General features: G+C 36.1%; 1 protein-coding gene across 1 annotated transcript in view; it reads right to left on the bottom strand.

The window, feature by feature from the left end:
- Nucleotides 1-4,953: 4,953 nt before the first annotated feature.
- Nucleotides 4,954-15,014, bottom strand: part of MNAT1 (MNAT1 component of CDK activating kinase) — a 219,174-nt gene continuing 209,113 nt past the window's right edge. The window contains exon 8 of the mRNA XM_042943427.1: nt 4,954-5,416. Coding sequence (XP_042799361.1) covers nt 5,296-5,416 — 121 coding nt within the window. The 3' untranslated portion in view covers nt 4,954-5,295. The remainder of the gene's footprint in view (nt 5,417-15,014) is intronic.

The raw sequence follows: 15,014 nt of genomic DNA, 5'->3' as shown, positions 1-15,014 counted from the left end.
AAAAAAAAGACCTAGTTGGGAGAAATATAGAGAGCTTGGTAAAACCTGTGGTTATTCACTCCTTTCTTCACCAGCAAGTTCCCTGCAGAAGATATTTGAACCTGCCATGTGTTACTGAACTAGTGGTGTCAATACTAAGTTTCATTTGCTTTCATGGCTCCTAACCACCCTCAAGTCCTTTAATTTTTGTCAGAAATTGAACTTGAATCTGAATCTGGCTTGTTCAACATGAGTTTGATTTGCTTAGTAATTGTCAAGTTTGATTGCAATTTTTCTTTTTAAAAAAAAAATTTTTTTTTTAATGTTTATTTATTTTTGAGACAGAGACAGAGCATGAACAGGGGAGGGTCAGAGAGGGAGACACAGAATCTGAAACAGGCTCCGGGCTCTGAGCTGTCAGCACAGAGCCCGACGTGGGGCTCGAACTCACAGACTGCGAGATCATGACCTGAGTCGAAGTCGACCGCTTAACTGACTGAGCCACCCAGGCGCCCCTGATTGCAATTTTTCGAGTTCAAGGTCAAGACTGAAATTTTTCTTAACAAGAGGAACCACTCTTAAACATTATTCTAGAACACTGAATGGCTCTGGAAATTAGCTTTTGCTAATGACTTGATAATATTTCTTAAAGGTTTTAACCTATAATTATAAAGCAAACAACTTTAATGTGAAACTGCGGTAGTCATTTCAACAGACATTTGAATCACAGTATCTTTTGTTCCACATTTCTCATGCTGTCAAAAACTAAAACAAGAAACAAGATTTCCACTTTCAAATTAGCAGTAGAGATATTTTCTGTGTTCAGCATTTTTTCGGACCTTGGCAAAATGCAAAGGAAATTTACATATTTCAAAATCTATTTACCATAATTGAGCTTCTACCTAATGTTCAATTGGAAGTGATTAATGTGCTATGTAATGACATGCTAAAAGGCAGGTATCAAGGGAAGAATCTAATAGAGTTCTACAAATGCCTTCCAAGTGATGAATATACCCAATTAAAATCATATGCTTCTGGATTGGTGCCAGTATTTGGTAGTATATATCTATGTAAAAAAAAGACATTTTTAAATCTCATCACAGATAACTATATAACAGGTAATCATTTACAACTGATTTTGATAGGAAATACTTAGGACCCCAATTAAAGGAACAAGGTGCTCTTCTCCTTGAGCTACAATGTAACTAGACACACTCAATTATATTTTGAATTTTGTTCATTAAAAACAGTGTGCTAACTTATTTTATCACAAAGCCTAAAATATTTACTGTCTGGCCTTACAGAAAGGTTTGAGGACCACTCATCTAAATCACTGATTACAAACTCAGATGCCTTCAGAAGCAAGTAGGTAATATAAACAGGTGAAGGCAATAAATGGTAAAAAGTGTAGGAAAGTAATGAATTAGAGCCCTCATTCCTTATCTAAAGGCACTGAAAATTGATTCTGAATATCAACCAAAACTATCCTCTGCAAGACCTTGGGGGTTAATTCAGTTTGGGACTTCTAATTTTCTTCCCTTCCCTCCCCTCCAAATGAGGAGTATGTAGGTCAAGGGTCAGTATGCTTCCTGTTAAGAACCAGATAGTATTTTAGGCTTTGCAAGCCATAAGGTCTGTGTTGCTGCTCGACTCCGTCATAGTAGTACCCCAGAGCAGCCATGAACAATACATGCACTATATGCCAAAACAACTTTCATTTATGGACAGTGAAATCTGAATTTTTTATGCTTTTTACTTGTTAAAAAGTATGTGTTTTGGCTTTTTGCAACCTTAAGAAATGTAGACAATTCTAGCTCATGGAACATACAGAAACAGGCACCAGCTGGATTTGGCCAGGGGTCCATAGTTGGCCTTCTGCTCTAGGTGAAGAGAATTTTAATATGCAAGTAGGAATGGGATTTTTTTCCCTAGTATTGTACATTGACCTACTAGGTTGTAAATACTAACCAGGGGTACAAATGATGTTCTTATTCATACATGTAAAGTGGTAAGATTCTTGCCTCTATTTAGTCACCCCTTAGACAAAATATGCAGTATATAATTGTAAAGGAAATGGAATCCTTAAAAGCCTCTATTAACATTTTAACTCCTCCCCCCTTTTCCCTCAGAGTGGATAAGTGAATGTACGATTATTTCATTATTTAAATTTAGGCCCATCCTAAAGTTTTTAATGGGATACCTGGTAACTGAACTCTTGATGTCCACTAGAAAATGACAGGTGGAATGCTCAGTAGATCCATCTTTTTAAAAATTTTCCCCCACAATTATTTATTTTTGAGAGAAAGAGCATGAGTGAGGGAGGGGCAGTGAGAGAGAGAGAGACAAAATCAGAAGCAGGCTCCAGGCTCTGAGCTGTCAGCACAGAGCCCAACATGGGGCTTGAACTCACAAACTGAGATCATGACCTGAGCCGAAGTTGGACACTTAACTGACTGAGCCACCCAGATGCCCATACAATTGTTCAACTTTGTTAGCTTTTGACAAGTTTTTCTGCCACCTTAATTGGATTTTGAAATGATCGCCTGACCACCATTTGACAGCCTAAAGATAACATCTAAGAGAATTAGATCAAATATTTATTGAATGAAATTAAATACTAATAGTGCATCCCGACCATGATGTAAACCATATTCAATACCATTAATATCTGCTTCCCAAAGGAAGGTAGTTAATAGTCCAATCATGTTCTACATAATGAATTTCTCCCAAGGATATAAACAAGGTTATTAAGTTGATGTCATTTATATACTGTAAAATAACTAGACACTTCATCTTTAAAGCTTCCTGGAAGTCTTAGAAAGTTTGACTACTCAAACTTGATTCTACACAGCTGTTGTTTATAATAAGCTTGACAATTTGACAGTCATCTCTGGAGCATGGACTTCTGACCACTTGGGTTCAAATCCACTGTGCTACTTTTAAGTTGTATTGACCTTTGGCAAGTTAGTTAACCTCCCTATGCCTTGGCTTCTCCATATGTTAAAATGGGTACAATAATACTAGCAGTGTAAAGACTAGATGATAATACACAGTGCATGAAATGCAGTGCTTGGGGCATAGGTATCGCTCAGTAGTTGCTAGCTATTGTTTCTGTGCTAGTGTTGTACAATGTTAAATTAAAATGTAAATGTACTTAATTCATGTAGAAGAAAGATTTGTACAGCATTTTGTCTCTGAAAGAGGAAATCACTGGGAAGATAGGGGATAACCTCATTAATTCAGAATATTTGTTATTTAGTGAATTGTCAGTAAGTTACCTTTCACCATTCCCTTTGATCTAATAGGGTTAGTTAGCAACTTATTTGGCCTATTGAACAAGGTATGGCAATAGTAAGGGCAAAATATTTACAAATATATAAAGGTTTTGGAATTCAATTTATTTGCCAAATCAGATGCAGGCAATTTCTACAATAAGGTAGGTTTGAAAAAAGTTTCGAAAGCCTTTGAACTGTTCTATTAATTAGTTCATTTAAATACATTATACAAGGCACTAAGAACAAGTAATAGTGTTTCTTTTGTGAAGACTGGATACTGTAATTTGGCAGCTGAGTACAGCAAAGCCTTAACCGTAAGCCCAATGTTCTCACTATTCTTTGAACAGATTTATAGACTGTACTTAAAACCCCAATCCTCAATTGGAGAATGCTGATATGAAAAACAGGATGCAGCCTGATAGAGTATAGATAGGAATAGACTTTAAAAAAAGGTTTCAATTCTAGCTTTTTATTAACTTGTTTATATTATCTTAGCCTACTCAATTATTTGATGCCTTGGTTTTCTGTTATCAAAGATAGTTAGAACTACAGTTGACCCTTAAACAACACAGGAGTTGGGGCACTGTTACCCACCCCCCGACACACACATTGGAAAATCCACATATAACTTTTGACTCCCTCCAAAACTTAACTATTAATAGCCTACTGTTGACCAGAAGCCATAACAAACATAACAGTCAATTATGCATATTTTGTATGTTATATGTTTTATACGCTATATTCTTACAATAAAGTAAGCTTAGAGAAAAGAAAATGTTAAGAAAATCATAAGGAAGAAAAAATACTTTTACAGTACTGTACAAAAAAAATCCACATATAAGTGGATCCATATAGTTTAAACTTCTTCAAGGGTCAACTGTATTGTAAAGATAAAGATATACCTCTAAAATTAATACCTGCTTAGTCAAATAAGATGGAGTTGTTACATAAGGATATTCCACCCTAATGTAACCACAAATCTTGTTTCACATAACTTTCCTCCCATGAAATTAACATCTGTTGTGATGGACATTTGATAGGAAATCCCTTAATTTCCTTGAGAAAGTATGTCCCGTACCCAGTGGTCTATGTAACAGACTCATGTAAGATTGAGATGCTACAAATATCCGTCCTGCCCACATCCAGCTCTAAGCAAAATCCTGGGTATACCAAAAACCTTTGAAGTTTCAACAGAAACTATATCAGAGTCTGCAATTTACTCTGGGAAATTTCGTTTAAAATGTATCCATTCCAGTCTCCAAGGTTTCATCATAAAATGAGCTCACATTTGAAGTGAAAGGTGCCATTTAGGTATTAAATTTTATTAACTTATTTCTTTGAATTTGTCATTAAAGCAGGTTAATACTCTCATCTGGTTTATCCTAAGTGTGGCTCACAGCTGGGAACTATAATACCTTGATCGAGGTTGTCTCACTTTCCACTGCTCAAAACAGGCACTGAGTCCTTAAAATTGAGAGAACGGCATTATCATAGGTCAAGTTTTACTTGCCACAACCTGCTGGTAGAAGGAAATATATCCACTTGTCTGGACTAGTATTAAGAACATTGGGGGAGGGGGGAAGGAACATTTTATGAGAAGAAATAATAGACTTGGATATTAACACTAAATGTCGTATTCAAAATGGCATTTTAAAATGTGTTCAAGTAAAACACTGTAATAAGAGAAAAACCACAAAACTTAATATAAAGTCTAGCTTTATTTTTAAAAAGATTTTACAAGTCTGTCAACCTCAAGCATACATAGGTGAATTATTCATATCTTCCATCAGATGAAGTTTACAGCTTTGATCCCTCTCAGAAAAATATAAGTAAAAAATAAATCTTTTTCACATATATTTGTCCACTATATTACTCAGCTTAGTTCTGAAATTTTCTCTTATAAATACTTTAACACAGCTGCTAATGTGGTGGTACTGTTGTGGTGCAGCTGCATATGGCTATACTTTTACAAGTCTGCTTTACTTTTGCTAGTTCCCTGGTTCGGCTCCAAGGTCCAAATCTTATAAAGAAGAAATAAAGGTTAACTGGGCTGCCAGAAAAGCCCACTGAATGCATCCTGTAGCGCTCTGTGACAAGCCAGAGAAGAAGTATAGCCTCCAGCGAGATCCTGTGGAGAGGCAGCTCTGACATGGTTTAAATACCTAAAACAAAACAAAAAGTGTAGCATTGATATAGAAAGCATATATAAATTGGTAACATTTTAAAAAGCAATAGTAAAACTGATGCAAATTTTAAAGAGGAATTCTGAGACTGAAATGTTCAGACATTCTAAATGCATTACTATTTTTTAAAAGGAAACTCACCAACTATATAGAGAGAGCGCCTAAACTCGTTTAATGAGTTTATTGTAAAGCAAATTACATTAAGATCTTAAAACAGCTCTCAAGGAGGTTTCAAAAATAATACTGGCTATTAAAATGCCCACTGTTCCCAATTTTTAAATGTTTACTTATTTACTTTGAAAGAGAGAGCATGCACAGGGGAGGGGCAGAGAGAGGGTGGGAGAGAGAGTCCCAAGCAGGCTCAGGGTGACAGCGCAGAGCCCGATGACACCGGGCTGGATCTCAGGAACCCTGTGAGATGATGACCTGAGCCAAAAATCAAGAGTCAGGTGCTTAGAGGACGGAGCCACCCAGGCATCCTTCACTGTTCCCAATTTTTAGAAATTACTTGTCTTGTTGGCTATTGTTTGGGTACCTAACTGCTATTCTCCTTCTGGCATACTCTTAATAAATAAATACATAGTATCATAATACTATTGTATTAATATTTTACATAAATATTGAATGTTTTGCATAAATGAATTCTGAAACAAATACTTAAATGAAGGAGGGTTGAAAAATATACTAGTTACTTCAAATTTACTTCAGTATTACAAAAATATATTGTCTCCTTCCTCACATGAGAAATCTCTGAAAGCCTGATTTCAACAGAATGTCCCAATTAGTAAATACAGAAGTCTTTTGAACTGTCTCAAAAGACAGTGTAACAGAAACCACTTTTCTCCAATCATACATATATTATTTAGCAATTAAAACTCTCTACCTTGGTAAAGGTAGACAAACAAGCCTAAAATATAGGACAATCCTAGACAAAGAAGGTCAACTTGTCAGCATGACTAACAGCATCGTTGGAAAACAAATATTTCCAGCTTTGCTTTAATGCCTAGTTTAAGAAACCACATTGTTTCTTCAGGCCTCAGGAAGTAAAGGAGCTTCACCCACCTTAGAATTACGGGTATGGCAAATGAATAAATCAGGTACCAGAACATTTTAATAACTTGGAAACTTTTCTACTCATTCATTCAAACTTCCTGTGTGTCAAAGTCTTGATGCATGAGCAACTTATTATTTCTAACATAATAACAAGTCTGTTTTTCATTTGTATCCATGTTTAATAAGGTTGTGTGATTAAAAAATATATGGCAATATAAGAGGCCAAAGAGAAAAAGTGGCCAAAGTAAGACGCAACATAAGCTCCTGGAATTGGCTATAATTTATTCACACTACCACAAATCAAGGTGTTAACTCAATTCTTTGCTTCTCTGCCAAGGGTGAAAGGGGAAAGCAGAAGGAGAAAGGTAATATTTACTGAGCAATGATCTACAAACTTTTTGATAGTGTATTTATAGCAGTAAAAATATTTGAGCATGCATTTCCAATATCTGTATACTTATTTATAAATTATATACTTACTGCATTAATATATAGTGAATAATTATATAACATACTAATATAGAAGGATATTATAAAATATATATGAATATTCAAAGGAGATAAAAATATTTCAACCAAAGTTCTAATATTTTCTCCCTGTATCCATCTTCTGTACGTTGGTGAATGTATCCCACTTTCAAGGCTGTTATTAAACAGTCATTGTCAAACTCCTGATAGAACCTTATGTCCCATGGGATTTAAACAGGGATTCACCCACCAAACCTACCACATGGACAGAAGAAATATCTGCTTATTTCACCCCAGGACACAATAAAATGTCCACTGTTAAGACTGTGATGCATCAGAAATGATGTAAATTAGATAAGTCACCTCAGAAGTCTAAAAATCAACCTGGAACAGCATAAAATCCATTTCTCTCCAGTGAGATCTCAAAAACCATCACACAAATAAGTAATATTTTTACAAGTATCTTGGAAATGAAATGTTCCATTCCTGATACAAGTTTCAGGTAAGTTTTATCCATATACCAGACACTACTATATTAACCTTCCTTTCCTCAGACCCTCAAAAGAAAAGGACAGTCTTCGATCCAGTGGCTGTTCTCTCCTGGCAAAATTCAGGTACCACCGGAGAATGTCTGTCAACCTTAAGAAGCCAACTATCATGAAGAGAATTGGTTTTCATAGCTGTAATAGAAACCGCTGTGCAACTAGTTGTTTTGATTCATCACATTTTGGTACAACTTGCTTCTGGGAAAGTTGAGTCATACCATTTCTGGCTTGGCAATTCAAGCATAAACTTGAAGTGTACATACAGCTTTTTATATGTTATCCTGAGAAACCTGAAACAGCTGCACTGCTGGCAGGAAAACACAGGACCACCAGTAAAATATCCAAAACAGTTGCATCTTTTAATTTATGACCGTGCACTGTTTCCATAAAGAGTATATAAAACAGTTCAACATTTTATAGGTAAAATGTAATAAACAGTCATACTCATTGATGCCATAAATGTGTAAAAAAAGTTTATTTAAAATGATTAATTAGTGTTCGAAAATAGGGTTTCTTGAACAGTCATAATCCAGAGCAATGAACAAACATTTTAAAATTTTAGTTATTAATGCTAAGTTGTAGATTCTTACTGCCAAAATCAAGTCAATTAAAATTTCTTTGCATAGCACTGAAGAAAATACACTTCCCTTCTAGCAATCATTTACATTAAACATGTCTGTGAGTATAGTTCTTTAAAGACCTGCTTATTTACATTACTGTTTTTGATCTCTAGGGCTACACAAAATAGTTACTGTTAAATATTTCAATCTATTTTCACCATGGCAACTTACATTAATTCCAATTTAAAAAAAAAACCCGTAATTCATTCTTGGTACTCAACTGTGGGCTTTTATTTTCTAGGTATTTTAACTTAATGTTCTTAAACCCTTTAATTATTGTGGTACACCAAAGTATTGTAAAGGATCTGACACGCTGAAACCACACAATGAGAATTTAGCATTTTGCCTGCTTTTTCACATTAATCCCCATCTGTGTTGTTTTAATTCTTTCATGACCATTACAAGTACATCACTGAATAGGATTCCTGGGGTTTCTGGCAAAGGTCAGTATCATTTCATGTACACCTTTATATAACAGAATGAGGAAGAAGTCTTAGCCAAATTTATTTCTAAAAGTCAAGCTCAGTTGGATTTTGGAGCCTGGAGGTAATTGCTCTGACTATTTAGCCAATCCCAGGACAGTATTTCTGTTTTTCATGGGTTTATTTTAAATACCTGTAAATCTTATAAGCAGAAACCAGGAAAGAAAAAAAGAGGTTTGCTTACTTTGGTATCTATACCTTATTTTTACTGAAAGCAGACTAAACTCAAAGCTTTAAAAATCATACCTTTGATTATTTTCTTAATAAGACTAAAAAAAAGTATGCTTTCAAAAGCATGTCTAAGATAATTCCTGTACAAAGGGCATCTTGTGCCCTAATTTATACTGTGTCTAAAGTTGCTTTCCTTTGCCATTACCCATCAAAATCCCTTTCAAACAGACTTTGGAGGAGGGGGAGGAAAAGGAGGCAGTGGATCCTGTGAGAGGAGTAAGAAAGGATTAAGCATTCAAAAACCACACTTGAAAGTTTGTTCCTGAACTTTGATTTCCTACACTGTCATTTTCTTCTGTTACATTTAGCAGCTTCTACTCCCAAAGAAGGTGGTATAATTTACACTTAGCTTCAGAAAGACTTCATTTACTCAGTCCTTTAACATAAGAGAGTTCCTCTGAGATTACTCTTTTACTATTTCGCTTCCTTTAAAAGCCCTATATCGACCATCTGGCTAAAGTCTTGGACTCAGCTCATTTTAGTGCTATTCAACAATGCTTTGAGTCCTCAGCTAGGGGCAGAGGGCAGGGGCTGTCACTCAAGACCGAGAGGCAGCACTCTTCCCCTCCAGTCATAACCTCCTCATGAAAACCCTTGAAACACTTTGGCTCTAGAGAATCAAAGAATCTTGAAATTGAAATTGAAATTAAAATGTGAAGTTCATATTAGTTTCCTTTACCTCAAATTACCAGGCCCAATGGGCAGTTAAAAAAAAGAAAAGTCCAAGTTTTTAACACTATAGTGTTTCCCTTTCCTAAGAAAGGGGGTGAACTCTAGAGCCTAAGACCTTCTTTTCACAAGTGAGCCCATTTTTAAACCTGAATTTAAAGGCACTATGCATCAAACAGACCAGTTCCAAGTATTTCTGCCTCCCAGCCTACAAAATTCAAATCTAAGTGCCATTAAGAGACATTAACCAGCTGATCCCAGCTGTCGAGACCAAGAGCTCTTATAAGAAATTCAGCCAAGGCTATAAAAGATTTACATGAACAACCTGAAGTCTATCTCAATGGGTTTAAAAACAATCAGAGCAATAGTGTACTCAATTATCACTAAAAAGCAGCAACATTCTGAAAACTGAAATTAGTGCTTAGGTGCCCTAACCCAACCATGATGTCAGAATAACAGACAAACTGTCTACAGAGGGAAACTGACAATCATATATTCTAACATAAATGAGGAAAGCAATTCAAGTCAGAACTACTGTCCATAATTCTGAGGGCAGTTTGATTATAAAAACACAAAGCTTCGTGAACTCCAACCAAAATATAACAAACTTCCATAATCATGATACTACTCTTCACTTCATTATCTAACCTGCATGTGAGAACACAAATTGAATAAACTAGCTATTAAAGCTATTTTCAGATTTATACTATACACTTAGAAATCTAGTAACCAATTTATCCCAGACATTTAGACCATCTGAACAGCAAAGCTCAGATTTAGAAATTAAAAGCCACATGGTGCCCAAGTGTACAGCTGAATACAGATTGCTCAAATAAGCCTTTCTGAATTATAACTAAAAGTAAAGTGTGCAATTTAATGCTATCAAATAACACACTAGGCATTTTTAGGACAGGGTAGCTGTTACTGAAAGTTAATGTAACTACAAAGTGAAAGGAATACTTCCTTGATTTGAGTGTAAATGACTGAACACATAAAAGATATAGCTATTTAAGTGTAACATATTCTTTTTTTTTTTTTTTTTTTAATTTTTTTTTTTTTTCAACGTTTATTTTATTTTTGGGACAGAGAGAGACAGAGCATGAACGGGGGAGGGGCAGAGAGAGAGGGAGACACAGAATCGGAAACAGGCTCCAGGCTCCGAGCCATCAGCCCAGAGCCCGACGCGGGGCTCGAACTCACGGACCGCGAGATCGTGACCTGGCTGAAGTCGGACGCTTAACCGACTGCGCCACCCAGGCGCCCCATTAAGTGTAACATATTCTATGAGCAATTTTTGTTGGTAGTTCTGGATATATCAAATGATAGAACGCTAAGGATAGATTCCATCTGAAGAATACAGATAAATACAAGAGTATCTCAGGAATCAGGTGCTATGAGATACACTCGAATAGAGCCATGAAAACAGATAATAAAGGATGGCCATATATATCAAATGATTTTTGATAAATCTTAAATATACTCCTCAAAGTAAGAAGATGTTTATCTCAGTTATAATATGTTTAGCTAATTTCAGTATTATTCTAAATGCTTAAATGAGGTTAAGCAGGAAAATGGTATAAATAATGTTTTTACTTACTGATTCTTAAAACATTATGATACTCATTCCTATGAATTTATTCAAAATAACCAGAGGAGAGAAGGGAAGGCAAAGTTTCATGAAAAATCTAAAAATAACAAATCATATCAGTCATAAAAATAACAAATCATATATAGATTTTGTATGTCCCAGTGAGGGACAGGTGTCACTTCTGTGGTGAAAATATAGTAGAGATAATAAAAACAAATATCCTAGTTTCTGATTTTCCTTTTTTTTTTTAATTTATTTTTGATAGAGAAAGAGACACTGAGAGGGGGAGGGACAGAGAGAGAGAATCCCAAACAGGCTCTACACTATCAGCATAGAGCCCAACATGGGGCTTGATCTCACAAACCATGAGATCATGACCTGAGCCAAAATCAATAGTTGGATGCTTAAGTGACAGAGCCACCCAGGAGCCCCTAATTTCTGATAAGTTCCTAAAAATCCTAGTGCCTCATTCTGGCTTATTTAATGTAATTTCTTACTGTGAATTCCATGTAACAGACGTATACCAGATGTTTCATCATAACTTTATACAACCAGGATGGTAATTTTTCCCCAAAGGTGGGACAGACAAAATGCAGAAATTTATATGTATGCAGTGCATTCCTTCTTCAAAAAATTAAAACAAATTACTGAGTGCCTACTATATGCCAGGTATTGAAGCAACTCTCAGAATAAAACAGAGAGCAGACTCCATATTCTCATGGACCTTATAATTCAGCAGAGAAAAAAAGATGTTAAATAATGAATATTATGAATGAGAAAGTCAGGGCTCTATCAGTGTAGATTAAAAGGAAGCCAGTATGAACAAGTTCAGAAAAGGTCTCCCTAAGGAAAGGACAGTCAGATTCAGACCCAAAGGATGAGGAAGAGTTAGTTATTAGCAAGGCAAGAGGAATAGAGCAGCAATCCAGTGCAGGAAGAATGTAGCAGCAAAGCATCATATTGAGAACATGGGGGAAAGGTGGCTCCAGGTCAACATGAGGCTGGAGATGCTGGCAGAAATTATCCAAAAGAAGACCTTATAGGAAATGTTAATAACTGTGAATTTTATTCAAAGGGCAATGGGAGCCACTGAAAAGTTACTGTTAGGAACCTGGTTATTTAAGCTACTTTGACTGTACAATGGATGGGAAAAAAAGCAGGAGTCAATTAGAGAGAGACTCCTAATAAGAATGTTTCTCTATTCCAGGCTTAAGATCATGGCACCTAAATTAGGGTGGTAGCAGTGGTAACAACCAAAAAAAAAAAAAGGACTGGTTTAAGAGATATTTAAAAGCCAACTGAGTGAGTGGATATGGGAGCAAGAGAAGAGGAGAAACTGGTGTCAAAGTCAACTTCCAGCTATCTAGTCATGTGGAACTGGGAATGTGCCCTCACAGAGGCAATGGAAAACTGGAAGAGAAACAAATTGGTGTGGGAGAGAAGGGAAGGGAAAGATCATTCGTTTAATTTTGGAGTTAAGTCTGAAGTGATTATAGAACAGACACATGAGTGGATATAGCAGCTGGATATATGCGCCAAGTGCTAAGAAGAAAATTATAGAATGAAGGTAACAATTTGGGAGTCATCACTATTTAGATGGTATCTGAAACCATCAGGTAGATGATAATATTTAAGGAGACAGGAAAGAATGAGAGAAGAGAGGGCCTAAGGCAGGGGCCTAGAGAACAACAACATATATATAATATGCCAAAAAACAAAACCAAAAAAAAAAAATGGTGGTGAATTTTATGTGTAAACATAAAATTACGTTGAGTGGGCCACAGGATGCTCAGATTATCTGGTAAATCATTATTTCTGAGCGTGTCTGGAAGAGATGAGCATTTAAATTGGTGAACTACCCAACAGGAGTAGGTATTATCCAATCTGTTGACGACCTGAGAATAACAAAAAAGTGGAGAAAGACTGAATTTCCTATGGATGACTGAGCTGGAACATCGATCTTCTCTTGTCCTGAAAGCTCCAGACTGGCATCTAGATTTGATCTGGCACCTACACCATTGGTTCTCTCTTAGACCTTTGAACTACACCACTAGCTTTCCTGAATCTCTAGCTTGCAGGCAGCAGATCATGGGCCTTCTCAGCCTCCATAATCACATGAGCTGATACTTATAATAAATCTCTTTTATCTCCCTGTCTCTCTCTCCCTCCCTCTCTCCCTCCTACTGGTTCTATTTCTCTAGACAACCTCACTAATACAGAAGCTAATATTTTTTGAAGTGAAGGGTGTGTTCAGGTGTGGTAAATGTTGCCACTCCATACTAATGCCTTATGCACTCTCTTCCCCTAGATTTTCAAAGAAGGTAGAATCAAGGTAGGTTAAGCCACTTGGAAAGGTGTTAGAACCTGCTACTTGTGTCTGACTCCTTCTTGTAATTTTAAGAATAATGGCAGAGACAGAGATGTGAAACCTATTAGATTTCTCCATCTAGGGCCTCTTCATGGGATTTATAGCAGTAATGTTTCTTATAGCAAAAGAACAAAAGAAACAACTGAAATATCCACTGACAGAAGAATGGGCAAATTGTTACTTACACAGTAGAATAGAGTACAGCAGTGGAAACAAAGGATATACAGCTTCACGCATGTATCAACACTGCTGACTTTCATAAACAATGCTAAGTAAAAGCAACGACAAAAAGCAAGTTACAGAAAATATGTAGAGCACAGTTCATTCATATGAAGCTCAGAAATGCAAAGTACACATGGAATGTATAGATATGACCAAACTGTAAACAAAGCAAGTAAATGACAATCAGCAGTTTCAGGGTGACTGAATCTCTGATTTGAGGTGGGACAACAATAAAGAGAAGAAGAATGCATGCAGAGAGGACTTCTACAGCATTGGTTATGCTCCATCTCCTAAGTTAATGAGTGGAATTCAAAATACAGAACCTGAAGGAGTAGAGGAGGGAGAAGCAATGAGAATGGAAAAAATTAGGGGTACTTTGGTGGCATAGTCAGTTAGACACCCAACTCTTGATTTCAGCTCAGGTCATGATCTCCCCATTCATGGGATTGAGCCCCGCATCTGGTTCTGCACTAACAGCACAGAGTCTGCTTGGGATTCTCTCTCTCTCTTCTCTCTCTCTCTCTCTCTCTCTGTCCTAGTTTTCTCAAAATAAATAAACTTAAAAAAAAATTAAAGGGGCACATGGGTGGCTCAGTCGGTTGAGGATCTGACTCTTGATCTCAGCTCAGGTAATGATCTCCTGGTTTGTGGATTTGAGCCCTACATCAGTCTCTGTGCTAACAGTGCTGAGCCTGCTTGGGATTCTCTCTCTGCCCCTCCCCACTCTGTCTCTCTCTCTCAAAATAAATAATTTTTTAAAAAGAATGGAAAAAATTCAGCAATTGTTTTATTATTACTCTTTGTAAAATTATGTATCATATATTTTTTCTATGTATGAAATATTTTTTAAAAAGTAGTGCAAAGAGCATAGCCATTAATCCAGTACACAATCTGCATGTAAAACGAACCATTCTTAGTTGGCCTTAGTTTCATAAAATATTACTACTTTGATTCCATTTGCAATAATTCATGTTAATTATAATAATTTATCTTAAAATATGTTTAACACTGCAATATGTTACATTCATATTGTTCTCTGTACTGTTTTAGTGGACTCTGGTTTATGAGCAAGGTGAATACATTAATTTAAGATAGGGAAAGTTAGTAAAATCAGATTTATCTGCAAAGAACCCTTTGAAGAATACACATCTAAACAGCAAACCTAAGTACTGGTTAAAAAGCTGATTTACTAAAGCAGCAAAAACAAAGTGGCAGATGAAATTGGTTAGGTGGTCAAGGAGACCTCAGCCAAATTCCTGATAATCTAGAATATTCCCCATAATGCTGCTGCAGATTTGTATTTCTTTACCAGAATGAAACATACTAGGGGG

Source organism: Panthera leo, chromosome B3 (genome assembly GCF_018350215.1).
Source record: "Panthera leo isolate Ple1 chromosome B3, P.leo_Ple1_pat1.1, whole genome shotgun sequence".
Lineage (NCBI taxonomy): Eukaryota > Metazoa > Chordata > Mammalia > Carnivora > Felidae > Panthera > Panthera leo.
The sequence above is the reverse complement of the archived record's forward strand: the minus strand, read 5'-3'. Positions and strand labels throughout refer to the sequence as shown.